The sequence below is a fragment of the Cebidichthys violaceus genome, unplaced genomic scaffold (assembly GCF_023349555.1).
Source record: "Cebidichthys violaceus isolate CVI_PGR_0920_01 unplaced genomic scaffold, fCebVio1.0.p SCAF_1, whole genome shotgun sequence".
NCBI classification, from domain to species: domain Eukaryota; kingdom Metazoa; phylum Chordata; class Actinopteri; order Perciformes; family Stichaeidae; genus Cebidichthys; species Cebidichthys violaceus.
The window spans coordinates 22,409,757-22,428,633 of record NW_027176262.1 but is presented as its reverse complement, the minus strand read 5'-3'; the positions used below and the strand labels follow the sequence as shown (position 1 = coordinate 22,428,633).

Sequence of the window (18,877 nt, the reverse complement as noted above, 5' to 3'; positions counted from 1 at the left end):
TTGTTACCAGAATAGTAGGCGGAGCAAAGAGTGTAATCTGTGTAATAACAGCAAAAAGACTCTGTGATGATGTGTCCCATGAGAATAAAAGTACTTTTACTAAGGCTGCACTGTAATAAGAGCAACATTCCTACAGAGAATTGTCTCTCCAGGACTCAGCAGTGTATTAGTTAATGACCACATTGAGCTTCATGTTTTGATCTCTTCCTGTATCGTATGTTGTTATATTCATATGATATGAGTTACATTCGGAGCACCATAAACTTCCACACAATCTATTTTGTTTTCATTCTTCATATAGTGTGTGTTTAATATATCTATTGTATCGGTGAACATCGCAGATAATTGATAATTGTGCAATATTTGACGAGTCTAATTTGAGTTCAACTTTTTTCAATTTCCAGTAGAACTCATGCAGCCAATATTAAATCTTCTTCAGCTCTCCGTGAAAGATGCAGTCTAGTTTTACAGATTTAAGTTTAAGGGCAATGTGTTAAAGCACCTTCGAATAACAACAACAACAAAAACCAGACTCATGTAACGTATCCACAGTTATCCACGTATTGTATCCTACTTCTCAGGATTTGATCTGCTTTATGAATATCCCCCATCGACTATCAAACTACATGTACATCCTATTTAATGTTCGCAAGAAGATTTGTTTAATAAAGTTTACAAAATGCATTTGAATGGGTTTGCTTGAACTTTAAAAGTCGGATTGGACAGCTTCGACATCGCGCTGCACCTGTTTGTTGACCTCCCTGTCTTTGTTAAAGGCTTTAACTGAACGAGGATAAGCTGAACAGCTTTATTATTGTTTTATTTACAGAACAGTTCCACGAGGAAACAAAGGTGAAAAGGTTCCTAATAGCTTCCCTCTGTTCTTACATTAATGGTTAAAAGGGTGTTGATCCCCTGAGTGGAGTGAAGGTTTATGGGTCTTTTTCTAAATGTAACTGAGGCGTTTCATTTCGCCATTTAAGGAACCCAAATAGTTTATATCGTGTCGTGACGTTGAGTGCAGATAAGAGACAATTGAGGCAATTTACAACTTCTAAAAGGGATTTCTGTCACACGTTTTCTAAGCACACGTGTATGGATCATTAACATACTGTAGTTACATCATATATTTAAAGTAAAAACAACCCGGGAAAAAAAAGTATTTTAGCTATTATTACTGTAATTCTGAAGACGGAGTCCGATTGATAGAGGTAGAGATTATGAATAATTGTTTTTCAGAGAAAGTTGAAAAAGTTAAACTATTTCTTCTCACTGTATTAAAATGTAATACGCATTTCTATGGCCCCGTGATGTGAGACTATTTGCCTAAAACTAATGCGTTTATTTGCCTTCAGTTAAGGAAACAAGCTGAATTAATGACGACAACGACCGCTATTAACACCTATACGAGTATCCCATTAAGTAATAATGAGAGCGCTTGAACACCTTAATAATTAGTCAAATAAATACGCAAGAGTAACATGTTGCTTCTACGTCAAGACCTCGAATAAAAGATCCAGCAGTGTGAATATGTGCAGCTCGCCTTTCTTAAAAGTCTTTATGGCATATACAACGTGGTCCAAAGTCCATGAAAGTTTTGCTGATAAGGGGAGCCAATAAAAGCAGAGCAGTGCAGCAGTGTAAACACATGTCTACCTCGGCCCAGAGAGGGCCTTATTCACTGGATTTACATAAGGCTCCCATCAGCCGGCCCACTCATTACGACGTTTTATAGCCCCCTGCGCTCCGACAGCATCATGACAAACTAGCTCCATCCTCCCCTTCAACAGGGAAGTGAAGCAGCTTGTCGGAGCAGGTGTCAGCAGCCGCAATCTCCCCACACCACTGGAGCAGAGAGGAAGACAGGAACTTTATTTTGTACTTTTTTATTATCATATCCCTCTGTTTCCTCCCTCCCCCCCCCTCCCCCCCCACCCCCTCTGCTGCAGCGCGCAAACAGCAGGCCTATGTTGAGTTTTTAATGTTCTCAAAAATGGTATCCAAGCTGACATCTCTGCAGCAGGAGCTCCTCAGCGCCCTGCTGGACTCAGGAGTTACCAAAGATGTTCTGATCCAGGCTCTGGATGATATGGACCCCAGTCCGCCTGGCTTTGGAGTAAAACTGGAGAGCCTGCCCGTGTCCCCCGCTCCTCCTCAGAACGGCAAAATGAACGGGGTGGACGTCGATTCGAAGCCCGTCTTCCACACGCTCACCAACGGCCACAACAAGGGCAAGATGTCCGGGGACGAGGGCTCCGAGGACGGGGACGGGGACGACTACGACACCCCGCCGATACTGAAGGAGCTCCAGTCGCTCAACACGGAGGAGGCCGCCGAGCAGAGGGCGGAGGTGGATCGCATGTTGGCGTAAGTTCCCATGTCATCTGACCTTTTTCAAAAGTGTGAACAACTAGTTTAAATCTATTTCAATCGCAGTATGGGGTGGGCGGAATGATAAAGTGAAAACAAGCACTACTCTGTTTGCTGTAACGCACATCAAACGCTCTATTATTTTTTTTTGCGTTTTAAAGGTTAGAAAATGAAGAAATTATATCACTCGACCTTTATATATACAAGTAATTCCCCCTTTTTTTTTTTAAATAACCCGCCGCGGTTCTGTTTTCACTATCTGGTTACTAATTATCCACATGGGTTATGCTTTCTTTACCTTTGGAAAATATCAGCTGAACTTAGATATATTTATTATTCACTATCGGCCTGCTCCGACTGGCCGACACGAAGAGAAAGTGAATCGAAAAAACAAAAAAAAAACTTCTGGCTGAGAATTTAGATATTATTAAACACGATAATACATTCTTAATAATACATAGAAAATCAATTTACGTGTATCGATATTACTTACAATGTAACAGTTGTATTATTTACATGAATTCACGTGTCAGTAAACATCCTAATTGGACCTCATGCTTCTAATCCCTTTAATCCACTCAAACCACTTGATTCACTGTAAAACTAATATTTGAGGTCCTAACACGGACCGGAAGAATATCAAAACTAACCCACGTGTAGTTAAGTTATTATTAATTTTATTCTATAAATCATCAACTGAAAGATACACAGTGGCGTGTGATTAGAGTGAATGGAGATCTGGTTATTCATTGTCAAAAGTTATAAACTAACATATCCCACTTAACCCGCAGACTTAGATGTGGGCCTCCACATTCTCCAAAACAAACAGATGTGTGTAGATTTGCTATAATTACCGATGTCAGTGTGTCAGGCCTGCTAATCTCGGATCCGTTTTACACCCGAGTATATTCCTGCTGTACGCTGTCATACTGCTGCAGACATTAGAATTATGAATGAATAATTTGAACGGCTAATTATACAGGTAAGAGCATGTTTTAATGATACATATATGCACGCAACGGTCATGTTAATATAATAAAATGTACTTTATTTGAAACGAAAAATATATATTCTTTGCTGAACTTTGCCTTTCTTTGAGATTAATATCCTTAATATTACATATTGATTATTATTTAAAGAATATCTGATCTTCATTTTAACAAATGCATTTTTTTAAATATTTAAATATTTAAATACAGTACATATATACATTATACTATATATATTATGTAGACTGATGCCAAGTATTATCATTTTTTCCAAATACTATTAAATTATCTGACAAATAAAATTAAAAATTCTTTTTAATTTACACTTCTATTGTTCATGTTTACTTTAAATGTACACAAACCTAATCCAACTGTTTCCAGGCTGAAATCGTGCGTTTAGGCAACAAATACGAGGTCCAAATGTCTCAACCTGGCTGAAACCACTTGAGCCTGTTGAATAGGCCGCAGTGACAAACGGCTAGTCTTTGAAGGGACTTCCCCTTTAAACTTGAGGCTCTAAAAACCAGTCAAGCTAAAGGAAAGGAACAAGTTCATGTGTGTTTCATTTCCATATTTGTATATTTCATATACATATAAATGAACTCATTTTAATATCAACAAATCTAACCAAATCTTTCCACCTGCATGAATAATTCCGTCATGTGTTTACATTCATTTAATAGCATGGAATACACCAAAAACGTAGTTTCAGCCGTGAGTAAAGGTGTTTCTGCTCGTTACGACTTCCCTCTGAAAGCTGCGATTAGTTCAGTGGTGAAATGATGTGTTTTCTGCTCCTGTGTTTTATCTGAACCCAGAGAGGATCCGTGGCGCGCTGCCCGCATGATCAAAGGTTACATGCAGCAGCACAACATCCCCCAACGGGAGGTGGTGGACGTCACAGGGCTGAACCAGTCTCACCTCTCCCAGCACCTCAACAAAGGCACGCCCATGAAAACACAGAAGCGAGCGGCCCTCTACACCTGGTATGTCAGGAAACAGCGGGAAATTCTCCGACGTAAGTTAATATTTGAGTTTCTCACAGCTTGGCCCCGGCCTATAATGTGTACTTGGCAAAAGCACTGCACTTTCTTTGGGCTTAAAAACATGTAGGGATGTCAATTTTGGGTTGGACGTTTCCTCATCATGCTGGGTGACGCCTCCATACGTTTGTCATAATGCATCCAAAGGGAAGAAATATTATTTATGGACAGAAAACACCACTATTATGTACATAACTAACTTCTCCCTTTTTACAAATGTGTATTTTGCTTTTTGTGGTTTTAAAAAGAAAGCTTTATTAGAGTTTTATTAAATGTACATCTTCCTCTTCTTGTTTTGCAGAGTTCAACCAGGCAGTGCAAGGCTCTATGGGCAACATGACAGACAAAGCCAATCAGGATCCGGTGTTTTTTTTCCCAGAGTTCAACCCGTCCGGTCAGGGCATGGGTCAGCCAGGTGAAGAGGTCGGCAGCGAACCCTCCTGCAAGAAAATGAGACGTAACCGTTTCAAATGGGGGCCCGCGTCCCAGCAAATCCTGTACCAGGCCTATGAACGGCAGAAGAACCCCAGCAAGGAGGAGAGGGAAGCTTTGGTAGAAGAGTGCAACAGGTACATAAACATGACACCGTGTTTGAAAAATGTCACCCAAGCAAAAACCAACCCCCAAATGTTTTCACCCCGTTCATCTGTTTCCCGCAGAGCCGAGTGTCTTCAGAGAGGCGTCTCCCCCTCCAAAGCTCAGGGCCTCGGCTCTAATCTGGTCACCGAAGTGCGAGTGTACAACTGGTTTGCCAACCGGCGTAAGGAGGAAGCCTTCAGGCAGAAGTTGGCCATGGACGCCATCACCGTACCGCCACACCCCCACAGCATGAACCCTCTGCTGTCCCACAGCTCGCCACATCATCCCCAGACCAGCCTTTCACCTCCCAGTAAGATGCCAAGTGGCATTGCTTTGCATGCAGTTCAGCATCACAGAGAGCAAACATGTGTCAACCATGACAGATTTTTCTTTTAAAGAGCACTCCACCCATTTACGGTTGGACTCCTATAACACCGTCGGACAGAATAATCTCAAAGTTCACACAGCAATGCGAGATATTGCCTTTTTTTATTCCACACGTTCTTTGTCTTTATTAAAACCTGGCGCCTACATCAGACTTTGATGTGTAAAATTGGCGGAGGTACGCTTTAAATGTTATGTGCGCAAAAAGTTCACGTGGCCGCACACCGCGTTCAAAATTTTCTCGGGGGCGTTTACGCCTACATTTTCGCTAATAGCGCAAAGCGGCCTATGATTTGGGTTTCTTCGGTTGATGTGATCAGAGAGGCAGAGAAAGAGGGGACAAGTGATCAATGAGCGTGAGTGAGTGAGCTGAGCAAATGCCATTGTTATTCTGATCTTTGACAACACACTGAGAACAATCCACATTGTACCTGCAATCTCCACTCCAAAGTCAGCATGGAGAAGCATGACACAAAGGGCAGCAATCCTGTGACAGGCCAGGGTCAGACCAGGGTCAGGACGGGGGCGGGGGCGGGGGGGGGGGGCGGGGACGCAGACACATCCAGGTTACCTCGCCATAACGCCGTCATTTCCGCATTTCCTCCTCCCATGCAGGTTGCTAATGACTTCGCCCTGAGAGAGTCTCCAAAACAAGGAAAGAGCTGCGCGTTATTGCGCTGACCATTTCACCCTGACCTGATGTTTGCATTTGCAGTAATTGGTATTGACTGAGTCTACCTGGCGTATACGACATAAAAACAAAGCTGATAGGCCTCGCAGAGCATTATCCTCCGTGCCATCACTCACCCTCCATAAAACTGTGATTTGAGAGTCTCGCTCAGAGCCCATTGTTGTCCTCTCGTGTTCGAACACGAGCGAGCTTTGAAGGGAAAAACAAACTGTTTGCCTTGCCTTGCTCTTTTACCTTTGGTGATTGTCTGTTTGCTTGAGGTTTTTTTTTTTTTTATTTTTTTTTTTTTATTTTGTTGTTGCTCAGAACACCTGACCAGGCATTGACCTCAGGTTGCCAAGCCAGAGGGTCAGCGATGAGGTTGCAGAAGGGAAGGGTCGGTTGCACGGTGGAAAACAGTTTGCTCTCCCCACAAAAAAAAAAAAAAAGCCCCTCAGCTGGCTGCTTACAAGGTGTCCTGCTGGCATCCTGCCGACAGCATCAGCTGTTTTTCAGTGTCAGACTCTGGCCTGACAATAATATCCCAGCAGGGCGTCTCATTGCGTTGCTAGGGCACGGCCTGTATTATGCATGCTTAATGGACAATTAAAATCCTTTGCTACTACATCTCCTAGGCCTTTGATAAGGGGCTCCTCTGACTTCTACTCTCTATACTCTGCCTCAGCAGGAGGTCCCATTGTCTGTGGTGTATTAGAAGACTGCAGTGACTGTAACCTAGGTTCATTTATCTCTGCTGGGCCTTGAGGAGGACTGATTTTAAAGCCTCCCCCCTCATCTTTATGGGCATTGGCATAGTTGCTGAGGCTGGGTGCAGACTTGGAGCAGCATGAGCTGTCCACTGGGGTATAGGCCCTTTTCTGGCCAGACAGGACTGATGACCCTTTCTTCGCCTAGAGAGAAACCGAGAACCCCCCCCCTCTAAACTGTCGCCACACCTTCAGTCATACGAGAGAGGTCACCGCTGGGTCGGATCAAAGAAACTCCTCTTACTTTGGGAGTTTTTATTGATTCTGTTTCAGTTGGTTGGTCAGTCGGTCACAACCGGACAGACAGTCAAACAGTGTGACGTGCAGTTTTGGTGGTGACCTTTTTTACTTTCAGAAATGAAATTGAACTCAGGCAGATTACATGGTTTATCAGAAGGCGTATGTGTGCACGCACCTGTGTTTTCCCATGTAATGTTTACCTTCTGTTCATCCGCTAATAGCGCTTACTGAGCTCAAGTAATTTGTCTTATTTACGGCATTTTACTTTGAAGCATGAACCTCCTCTAGTTAGTTAATGTCATAAATATGCAGACTAAATCACAATATAATATAACTGCACAAGGATAGATTTTCTCAGGAATTTAATAATTACAATAATAAAATAATCTAAAGAAATGGTTGTTTGCAGTAGTGGGTAGTGAGTAAGTACATTTACACTAGTACATATTTGAGTATTCCCATTGTATTTTAACCTCTACCTTTACTCCTCTACACTTCAAAGGTAAATATTGTTATTTAAACGTAATTTTGTGTTTAATAGCTGAGATTGAACCTAAAAAAAAACACAGAATAATCTTACAAAATGCCGTTAATTGTTAAGGATTAAACGTTTCTTTCCAAAATGTTGCTTAACTCGTTGGGCCCCCTGTCACATTTTGTCTGATGTCGAGTTGTGAGCTGCTCCACTAAAGAGATATCCCCCGGCTAGCTCATGGCCGCCGCTCTGCCCTGCTCTCATTTGGTGGTTACAGCTGATAACGGCGTGCCGACAGGCGTTACAGAAGTGTAGTGCCCGCCCTCCGATTGCCCCGGAGCCCATCCCAGCTGACACTGTCTCATAATTTAAAATATAATCATACTTCTGTCACAAGGGCCGCTTTTCTGCTTGACAAGTACTGTTACTTTTGATACTTTAAAGTACATTTTGCCATGTACTTATGTACTTTTACTTGCATAGGATTCTGAATGCAAGAGTTTAACTTGTGATGGAGTATTTTTAGATTAGTACTTCTTGCAGCACTGATAATTTTGCAGCTGAAGTCACCATAAAATAGAATCATTGCTGAGCTGCATCATTCGGCACGCTACAAAACTAGCAGACTCAGAAGTTCCTGATCAGACACAGTAGCGGGGGGGGGGGGGTTATCCGTGGGTTGTGTCGCTTTCCGTCACCTCAGGCTACCTTGAAACAAGACACACACACACACAGAAAATAATGGCCTAGCTCTGCACTTTCCACTGCTCTGTGACTCCTAGAGGGCCACAAAGAAGAGACTGGATACGTCCTGCAGAGACCCAGGAGGTCTGTCACATGCAGCGGCACTACAATGAGCACTGCCTGGGGTTGGGGAGGCAGGCTTTGATATAACATGGGTCACACAGGGAGCTAGAGCCTTTAAAACCTGCTGAAGACCCTTGCTACCACTCCCCCTCTGAAGTTCTCGCCCTCCCCCCTGCTCTGGAAAAAAAGACGCCTCACTTTTTCATGGATTGTCATCCCATCTTGTCAAAGCAAATCTTTAGTTTTACAGAAAACTACAGTGCGTCTCTAAAAAAAAACTTGCTTTCTAATGCAGAGTTTCTTAGTTCAGATTGTGGAAGTCGTCGTTTTTGACTTATTCCGAGGCTCCGTGCAGCTGGATTACTGCCGAACCCAAAGAAACCCAACTGGCCTGAATAGCATCCTTTTCTGTGTCTGACACTTTAAGAGGTCGTCCAGCTCCGAGATAACTGCCTTTTTATGAGTCCTCCTCTATTGTGTGGCAATGGGGGTCATGAGTCCAATGGAGTGCTTTATTGTTCTGCGGCAGTGTTTACAAGGCATGGCGGAGTGTTGTGGGGTTGCTAGTAGGTTGCAGAAGACAATATGAAGTCTGTGGTCTGAACAAAATGGAGGATAGGTACTTTAGAGGATGAAATATAGCGCTGTGGCTTCAGACATCACGGTATCTGTATTTTTAGTGTCTGTAGTCAAAGGAACAGTTCAACAGTTTGGTAAATACGCTTGTTTGCCACCTTGCCGAGAGCTAACGCTCGGCATGTATGTCCGAAAATGTCAAAGTATTGCTTTAAATGTGCGGAATCTTATGCGAGATTATTACGATAACTGCTGTGACATATTACGCGTTGGTATGCATGAATCTGTACGAGTTCCGACAGTAGGGTTTCAGGATAAGAAAACGATTTGTGTTCCCTGGCACCTGAAGCAAACTGTCAGATCTGCAAACACATCCCGCGGCAACAAGAACACGATGTCCCCCTTATTGGTCACACTTAGTGCCAGTGCCTCTCCTTTCCCTTTTATCTCGAAATGGCTGTATATCAATGCATCCTTACATGTCTGACCGACTTCGACGGGGCGTTCAGGCTGTCACACCTGGGTCAGGGACGAAGGGCTTCGGGGAAGAAGGGAGATCTGAGGGCAAACACAGTCTGTCTCTACGCTGTCACTGAGGGAGGGACACTCTCTGTGTCTGCGTGAGGCTGAGACCACAGGATAAGAATGTGTTTGACATCGCTTGTAATTGTGTAATGTTTACTCTGTTGGTATCAGAGGGGGCCTGCATCGGCAAACAGGCATTGGATTGTCGGTTGTGGTGGAGCGAAGCATTCCTTTAGGCCTCCAGTGAGAGACAACAAGAAGTCTAGACACTGGATTAAGTGATGGCATGAAAAGAAGAATTTCATTTTCATTGAAACCTCACTGGAGATGTAAAAATAACACAAAACGTACATTTACTTGAGCACTGAACGTAGAATCTTTTTAATCTTCCACTTTATCCTTCTACTCTAGTACTACTTTTTTTTCTAATATTTTCTAGTATTTTTATGATAAGCTTACAAAATACACATCTGAGATCATTTTTGGGCTGAAAAAGGTACAATTATCCAATATTTCACAAACAAATCAAAGATTAGAGAAATTTAAGTTGCAGAGCTTTTTTTCGCCTTCATGTCCCTCTCACATTTATCTTGTGGCCTTTTGGAGGGAGCGCGACCCCTAGGTTGGAAATCACTGAACTAAACTAACAAACTGTATAGAAAGTAGTTCAAACTAGCTCCACCTCGAGCAGCTACAACGGTAAAATGCTGCTTACACATTGATGCATCAGTATGACCGATCCGACAATGTAACGTATAATAAGATAACACACATTTTTCTGCAGAATAAGAACTACTTTCACACTGAAAATACCTTATTTATTGAATTGTTTGCAGGACTTACATTATCAAATTGGTACTTCTGAGTACTTCTGGTGAAACTTCACACTGACGGAATTAAGACCACCATTAGTAGCGTTTGTGTGCTGATCGGAGAGTCTGATGGTAGTTCTGTTGTGAGCGAGTGAACGCGGTGGGTGAATGGCCTTGGCTGGGCTAAGCAGATAGCAGCAGACGGGTCACCGTGTTTGTTTGTTCTGGCCTCCCCCGTCTGCGTCAAAGAGCAGGTAGATTGGAGTGACAGCGGTGTTTCTCAGCACAGAATTGAGGCCTGCACCGCTACCTCTCCACTCTACATAACGGTTATAGTTGTAGGGCACAGCAGCTGTTATAGTCGTAGGACGCGAAACAAGTGAAAACTAACTTTCCGTCTCTCTCAGTGCGTTACAGCCAAGGCCCCGGTGAGGTCACCTCCTCCACGACCATCAGCCACCACAGTAGCAACGCGATGGCGACCAGCCAGTCGGTGCTCCAGCAGGTGTCTCCGGGAGGATTGGACCACAGCCACAGTCTGCTGTCACCTGACGCCAAGATGGTGAGTGAACACACCTGGGCCCTCATGGCCTCAGATTAGATAAGGCACCGGCCTGCGTTTAGCATAAACGTACAAAGCAGGTTCCTGAACCGCTTCTCCCATGGACCCACGGGCAAGAGTCAACAATTAGCACATTGTGCTGCTCTGTTTGAAAGGTGGAGCCGGGGTGGCAGGCCATGGCTGGACTAGCACACAGCCTTCACCAGAACAGAGTGTGCAGGCATCAGCCAATAAACCGGACAAAGAAACATTCTTTTCTTATTGATTAAATGCCTCGCAAAGAGGAGCCACAGGTGGAGCCCTGCTTGTTCTGCCAGAGAAATGACGCCAACATTTGATTATACCCAATGTGCTCTTTTTGTTTGTGTCTACTTCAGAGTTTCTCCCTTCTGCCCTAGTCCAATATTTGATCAGTGACAAGGAAACCCGTGCACCGGTCCATAGCGTTTGAGTCGTGGTGCAACAAATCTTTTGAGATGTGTGATTTATCGTCAAAGTATAATATTTTTATTTTGCCGTACAAAACCTAAGTTCTACTTATCTTGTTCTGGGTCACATAAAATATATTGTCAGGTAACTGAAGTTCAATAACTTCCCTGTCAGATCAAAACACTTCTGTCTTTTGCGGCGACATTGAGTGAAACGACCACAGGCTGTGTATTTTACAGCAGGTCAGAGCCGACAGTTTTTTATTTGCAGATGTGTGTTTGGCCGGTCTGTCGTTTTTTTTGGGCAGCTGGCGGTAGTCAAATAGTCGCTGCCCCATGGAGTGGGAGGATCCAGATAGCTATTACTGTATATGCGTAGGTGTTGTTTTTTTGCAAATATTCACGTAATCATTCACATGAACCAACGCGCAGGTATACAGACGCTGTCGCTGTCCTACAAAAACTCATAGCGTAGACTTCTGCTGACATTTTTAGTATGATTCTATTTCTTCTTGACCTTTTTGTTTCTTATCAGTATTTGCCTGTGTGCTGTGTGTGAGTGGAGTTACACAAGTACAGTGTTATACAAAAGAATCTGAACTAAGTCAACATTTATGTCTGTTGTTTGTTTAGCAGCCAACATCTGTTTCACTTTGAAAACACATTTATGTGAATTTACATAGCAGACACTCATAACTTTAAGTGGGCTAGTTTGTTATAAAAACAATACAGCAATAAAGCGGAACTCTAATTGTGTCGATTTCCTTCATCTTTCCCCAGATTTCAGGTTCAGGTGGAGGTCTTCCCCCGGTCAGCACACTGACCAACATCCACAGTTCCCATCACAGCCATCAGCAGACACAGAACCTCATCATGCCTCTATCTGGAGTCATGGCCATAGCACAGAGTGAGCCCTAAATCAAGAAGCGGAACTCCTTGAATTTATTCCACCACGCCATGTTTTTGACTGAGGTTTCGTTTGTGTCTCACTTAGGTTTAAACTCGTCGCAATCTCAGTCGGTGCCGGTGATCAACAGCGTGGCGGGCAGCCTAGCGGCGCTGCAGCCGGTGCAGTTTTCCCAGCAGCTCCACAGCCCCCACCACCAGAGCCTGATGCAGCAGTCCCCCAGCCACATGAGTCAGCAGCCGTTCATGGCTACCGTCACACACTCGCACAGTCAGTAACGCTCATTTGTACTCTCATCGTCTTTCGATGCAAGCCTCTTGTGTGCTTTGCATATCAGTTATATCATAGCTTTTGGGCTAGTGTGGCTTTAAAAGCTACAGTCTACTCTATCTGTGAGCAGTTACAAACGTTTTAAATGTGTTTCATTTCAGTAACTCTAGAGGCCTAAAAGCGTGGAGGTGTGGAGGAAATATGTTTTTGATTCTCTCCTATCCTGGTAGTTATCTTGGGGACCCTTTAAGCCGGGGTACGATTCCCATATTGGGAACCAGTGTGTAAAATAAAGCATAACAAAACACCCTATCATTACGTCATTAATAATTATTAATGTTCTCACCCAATTTTGGTGTCACACATTGACACATAATTTCCAAACTCTCAATTCTAAAACCAGAAAAAGAAAGTGAAAGCTCCACTCACCAGATACAAATACAGGTTTTGTGATTTGTGATTAAATCCTACTTCTCTTGTTCCTCTGGTGTCTGCAGATGCTTTAAACCTGATATCAACACTTTTTAAAAACAAAATCCACGTACTAGTGTGTGAATCTCATCTATCTCGTATGTGTCTGACTTTCCTTTGCAGTGTATCCTCACAAGCAAGAGCCACCGCAATATTCCCACCCGTCACGTTTCCCCTCGGCCATGGTCGTCACAGACGCCAACAGCCTCAGCACCCTCAGCTCCATGTCCTCAAACAAGACGGTCAGTCACATCCCAGATGCACGTTCTCACCTCTGCCTTGCTGCTACTGTGGGTTTTCAGATTTAAAAACATGAAAAGTCTGTGATCGGTGTCGGGTAATCTGCATGACAATCAGCAGTAAATCTGAGATGTTTTCGCAGTTTTTGTTGTAATTTTTTTTTTTTACATTTTATAGAATTATCCTTTCATCAAATCTGCAACACTCGATTAGCTCACGCATCACCTATTGATACACAGAAATCACCCTCACCCTGAACTGATAGGGAGAAACTACACAATCGAAAAGCACACACACATAGCAGCAGGAACTAAATCACGACGGGAAGAAGTGTGTGTGTGTGTGTTATGATTGTGTGCTGACCTGTTTGATTCCTGTCACATTAGGACGCTACTGTAAACAAGATGGTGCAACTCGGGGGTCTCTCCTGGGTAAATACAATTTTATCTTTTCAGTCACACATTTTAAATGAGTAAAATGACCAAAATAGCAAGCAGATCAAATACTTCAAGTAGCCCTGCACACTGCTTGTTCTACTGCTGGGGCTGCTGCTGATGTTCAGATGCTTTCATTTGCCTCCAAACTAATAGACGAGGTAGATATATGGAAAGTATACTCCTCAGAATTCCTATTTCCTCTCAAACAGACGTCTAATCAATCACCTGCTCCGTCAGCCTGAACGCCTCCTGATTAACGCTGCCTCCTTTCACTTTCATCTCCCTGCTGAGAGTTACCTCTGCGATCAGGAAATGAGCCCCGCTGTTAATCAAAGTTCTCAAGCCTGGTGTGCTGCTACTTTCCTCCATGCTACAGTGAGGCTGGAGATGAGATGGGGGTGGTGGGGGTAATTACACCTCTTCCTCTTTCCTACTTCTCCCTGCTCTCAGTGATCGCTCTAGCCTGAAATGTTGTCCATGGTGCTTTCACACGCTCAATTTCCCACGCTGAGGCAGAGCACCGGTACCGCCGCGCTACTGACCGACAGATGGGATGATGGGACGATAGCTGAGAGCCGGGGGCGCGGTGCATCCTCAGTGGAGGAAGGACGTAAAACAAGACTCTCTCTGAGGCTTTGAAATATGGCTGCATCTTGGTCAGGGTGTTGCTCTTTCTACGGGGTCAATCAGATATTTATTGATACCCTTTTGCGAAACAATGAAGGTGTATGTTGTGATAAAAGCTGTGGTGGAAGAAGTATTTTTAAATCCTTTACCTGTGTAAAAAAAAAAACCACACAAGGTATGAATTCTCCAGACTGAATATTCACCTATTAGGATTTATTCATTCTAAATCGCTTCATACGTTTGATGAGAGACCTCAGTTGTGATAACATCCCCGAGGAATACTTAAATACTTTGAATATTGTAGAATTACACAGATGGAGTGTTTAGATATTTGATGATTTAATGAAACAAATCTGATTTGTGTTAATTAACGAGTCAGAAGGCAAAAAAAAGTTAAGAACCACTGGTTTAACAATCAACAATTATTTTGGATTTGACTATTTCAATTAAAGTGTTAAAATCATTAGGAAAACAGTGTAAATGCTTGTGGTCCAAAACCCAAAACTATTACATTTACTCTAAACTGCTACCAAGAAACACATTTTCAGCACATTTGTAAAGCTCAAGTACCTCAACGTTGTACTGAAGTGCAGTTCTTGAGTAGACGTACTGGTGGTTACTTTCCACCACTGGCAGCATCACACTGTGGCATTTCACAAACACATTTATTTAGAGAGCAATTAGCTAGTAGGCCCTCCCAGGTATTTTCTTATCAGGACTTTATTTGGACGGGGCAGCCTTCTTCTCGTGACAACGACTAGCAATGCTCAGGCTGTATAACGATCACTGTTTACCGAGAACCCTCCATTATACCCGCGTCTGTTTCAGCCTCACCTCGGCTCAGAGCCCGCCGTCTAATGACTCAAGTCTCACCCTGCGGGGTCACCTTTATCAGGTGAAGCTGTTTGCTGGCCGCAGGGTCACACCAGGGTCGCCTGCCTCCACCCCTGGAGAGGCAGGTGGAAAAATAAATTCCACAAACAATCCAAAAAAACAGAGCATTTCAATGGAAACAAGGCTTTTGAGAGTCGGGAGAAAGAGGGATGAGGAATGTATTTGGTCAGGTGTGGCACATGAAGGTGCAGGGGTGATGTGTTTACCAGTGGTGGAAGAAGTATTTGAATCGTTTACTTAAGTAAAAGTACCACGCTATAAAAATACTCCATTGTAAGTAAAAGTCCTGCATTCCTAATTTTACTGAAGCAACGCATTGTAATGACTGTACCTAAAGTATGAAAAAGAAATATATATCCTGTCCGTGTAATAGTATTGAATCATTTGAAAGGCACTTTAACATTGTTGGTCAAGGTGGAGGTAATTCTAAAAACTGCAGAATAGTTTAACCTACAATAATGCATCATATTTTATAAAATGATGATGTGTTTTGTACAATCTTTGTCTGAAAAGCAACAATAGCTGTAAAATAAATGTAGTGGATTAAACAGTGCAATGCTTCCCTCTGAGAATGTTGTGGCGTGGAAGTATAAAGTAGCATGAAATGGAAAAACTCAAGTATAAGTACCTCAAAGCTGTACTGAGTTACTTTCCACCACTGGTATTAACGTGGGTTTAATTCCTCACTTTCAGGAAGCCTTGGTGCACTTTAAACATAGGCTGCCTGTGTTACTGGACAGATTGTCTTTATTGTTTTATGTAACGCAGGTCTACTTTGTCTCACACTTCTCTCCTTCTTCCTTTCAGTGTCCTCTTCAAGCTTGGTGAGAGCGTCCACCTGACTTCCTCGGTGCCCAGCAACGGGAGCGCATTTTTCCACCCTCTCGCCGCGGTAACCACGACGACTCTTAATAACCGGCAACGCCGCGCTGGATGACGAGTCGGTCAACAAAAAACTAGAGGAGTGGCGACGACGGCGGGCCAAGCGGTGAAAATGAGAAATGGGGACAGAGGGGGGGGACAAAAACTCGCTGCACCTGAAAGTGAGGAGACTGGATCCCCTCTCTGTCACGCACACACACACACACACACACACACACGATCAACAAAGATGATTTTAACACAATCTTTGAAAACAGTATTCAGTTTGTTTTTTTATGCCACCCGTCATCCTCTTTCCTGACATTACAATGGAACAAAAACCAAGCACCCAAATATGGCTCACAAGCTGTGGCGGTACAGACTTGAATGAAGGCTCTGGGACAACTTATATTACTCTGTGATTTAAGGTGGGAATATGAAGACACCCTGAAACTTAACAGAGACAGTGATTAGCCTCTGTGAAGGCCGAAAGACTCACGACAAGTTCCTGGATGCCGAAAAACAAATTGTCTTGCACGTGAGCAGAACTGTGCGACAATCACAATAACCACGTATTGATCTTGCGCGTGCATTTGGCATTCTCACTGGGCCTTAAAGAAGTCTTCCATATTATTCTTTCACACTCAGCTTTGCTGTGCTAGCCTTAGCGCAGGTGATTAATGCGAGGGATTCATCCTTTCAGGAGTTGTTCAATGTGTATACTGTGATTGAAAAGACTTTGACAATCTTAAAAAAAAGGACTATGCAACGCGTGAGAAAAGGTGTTTTCGCAATTCTTTGTATAACGGAGTCGGCACAGAACTCCACACACTTGAGACTGGAAATGAATATGCACTATCAGTGAAGTCACCAACAATTAGCCCTGTATGCTGGAGTTGCTGTTGATAAAGCTGCCTGTAACGTAACAGAGAAGCAGATGGATGAATGTGTGACAAATATGCCAAAGAATAAGAGTCAGCCAGCAAAGTCTGCGGTGGGAGGACTGACTCACACACTCTAGCCGGGGCCCTTCCCCTCCGTGTTGTTTGCACACACAGGTTCAGGTGAATTTCAGGAATGGGACTCATTCCTCCTCCCACTTCCTGCCTCAATGTGAAGAGATACCAAATTGGACAAGTATTGTTAATAACTCCTCATCATACACCAGGACCTCCCCAGGGTTAGAATGGAAATATTGACAAGTATTCTGAAACAAAACAGTCAAATTAGTCTGGTATTCTGTGAAGCAGAGAGACGTGACAGAGGGGCAGTGTTGTGACAGCGGCTGCTCTAATCATACAGGAATCCACAGAGAGTGGGAAATGTTGGGAAGAGGAGCAGCTGCTGTGGGTACAGACGCCCACGCTAACTGTGCCAAAGTGTGTTTGGGCGGATGCGAACTTACTTCGCCGCGAACGGGCCATTTGGGTTTGTTCGCCCGCAAACAGCGCAGGTAACGTTGGTAGGTAAGTGTCCAGGCTGTGTGTGTCCAGAGTGTGTGTGTCCAGAGTGTGTGTCCAGAGTGTGTGTGTCCAGGCTGTTAGGGTAGCTAGCTAAAGACGTGTCTGTAGTGTGTCCGCTGGTGATCAGCTCAGCTTCCGACTGAACTCAACCACAGAAACTCCTCTGACATCATCATACATAATGACAACTTAGCTGGACAATGATGAGAAAGGTAGAGATTGGGACCAAATTTGGCATCAAGAATCACTATTACTGCGTATCATAAGTGTGTCACATCCAGTCTCCGGTTCAATATTAGGTCATTACATTTGTTATTATTATTTTGGTCGGTTGGTTTATGTGTTATATACTGCCATCTGATCAGAGGGCGCTCACACTTGTGTGACAGGATATGATTTTTTTTTTCTCCTCCTAATGTATTATTTTTGTATAAAAATTTAAATCAATCATAAATCATTATTTATACTTTCTGAGAAAATGTTGATATTTCAAGTAAAAGTTTTTTTTTTCAAAAAGAATACATGGTTTTGGCTATTTTGTGTGCAAGTTTAACAAAAAATGCTCTTGCTGTAATATTACTATTGTTATGCTCAGTCTAGCTATTTGATATACTGTTGGTATGTTTTAGAATACATTTACAAGAATTTACCATATTTTTTTTATGATATTAAACATATTTGGAATTTTATCTTACAATACATTTCCAACTTATGTAAAATCTTGATCTGCAAAGTAACTTGTAGCCTATAGCTACTAGCTCTAAGATACATGTAGTGGAGCACAACGTATAACATTTTCCCCCTGAAATGTAGTGGAGTAGAAGTTTAAAGTAACATAAAATGGAAGTACCTCAAATGTGTACTTAAATGCAATGCTTGAGTTACTTTCCACATCGGCAAAGTGTTTACAACCTCCACAAAGATGCTGTGGTGTTGCTGCGCGATAAGACAAACAGCCTCTTTGAAGTTCATAGATCTAAAGTGCACATTACATTTCAAGCAACAAGTTCAGTGAACCTGACATGTTGATAGCACAATTCATTTGAGCCTTTATCTGGTTCTGACAGAGCCCACTGTAAAAAATAGAATTGCTGTCATTATAGTTCTCGTAATGACAAGAAACACACCTTCATTTTCTGTAATATCTGCATTATGAAGTGTGACATAAACCAGTCATTTTTAAGACTATTAAGCCTGTTCGGTGTACAAAAAAAAAAAATCTATTATAGCCATTTTAAATTCAAATTAAAGTTTGCATCATGTTAAAAGAAGTTACCACTTTAAAACGAATGACTTGAATCACTTGGGAATCCCTTAACTCTGCGTTTCTCTGCCCGCGTTGACCTGCAGCCTCCATCGTGGAGCCCTGCTGTGTGGAGCCTTGTAATCCACTGATGTTGCTCTATTTGGTTTTCAATGAGGCCTTTGATTTTCAGACCCAGGAGGCCTCTGAAGATCTGACCATGTCTCTTTTTTCTCT

General features: G+C 43.0%; 1 protein-coding gene across 1 annotated transcript; it reads left to right on the top strand.

Moving 5' to 3' along the window:
* Positions 1-1,721: 1,721 nt before the first annotated feature.
* hnf1ba (HNF1 homeobox Ba) lies at positions 1,722-18,086 on the top strand. The gene is made up of 10 exons (XM_068715565.1): positions 1,722-2,367; positions 4,178-4,377; positions 4,704-4,971; positions 5,062-5,291; positions 10,645-10,799; positions 12,008-12,134; positions 12,222-12,404; positions 12,999-13,117; positions 13,502-13,546; positions 15,881-18,086. The coding sequence occupies exons 1-10, from the start codon at positions 1,982-1,984 to the stop codon at positions 15,899-15,901; spliced, it is 1,734 nt and encodes a 577-aa protein (XP_068571666.1). The 5' UTR covers positions 1,722-1,981; the 3' UTR covers positions 15,902-18,086.
* The last annotated feature ends 791 nt before the right edge of the window (positions 18,087-18,877 follow it).

Coding starts and splice junctions, on each gene's coding strand:
- hnf1ba (XM_068715565.1), top strand. CDS start 1,982: ATGTTCTCAAAAATGGTATCCAAGCTGACATCTCTGCAGCAGGAGCTC. Junction 12,135..12,221: donor AGTCATGGCCATAGCACAGA/GTGAGCCCTAAA, acceptor TGTCTCACTTAG/GTTTAAACTCGTCGCAATCT. Junction 13,118..13,501: donor CCATGTCCTCAAACAAGACG/GTCAGTCACATC, acceptor CTGTCACATTAG/GACGCTACTGTAAACAAGAT.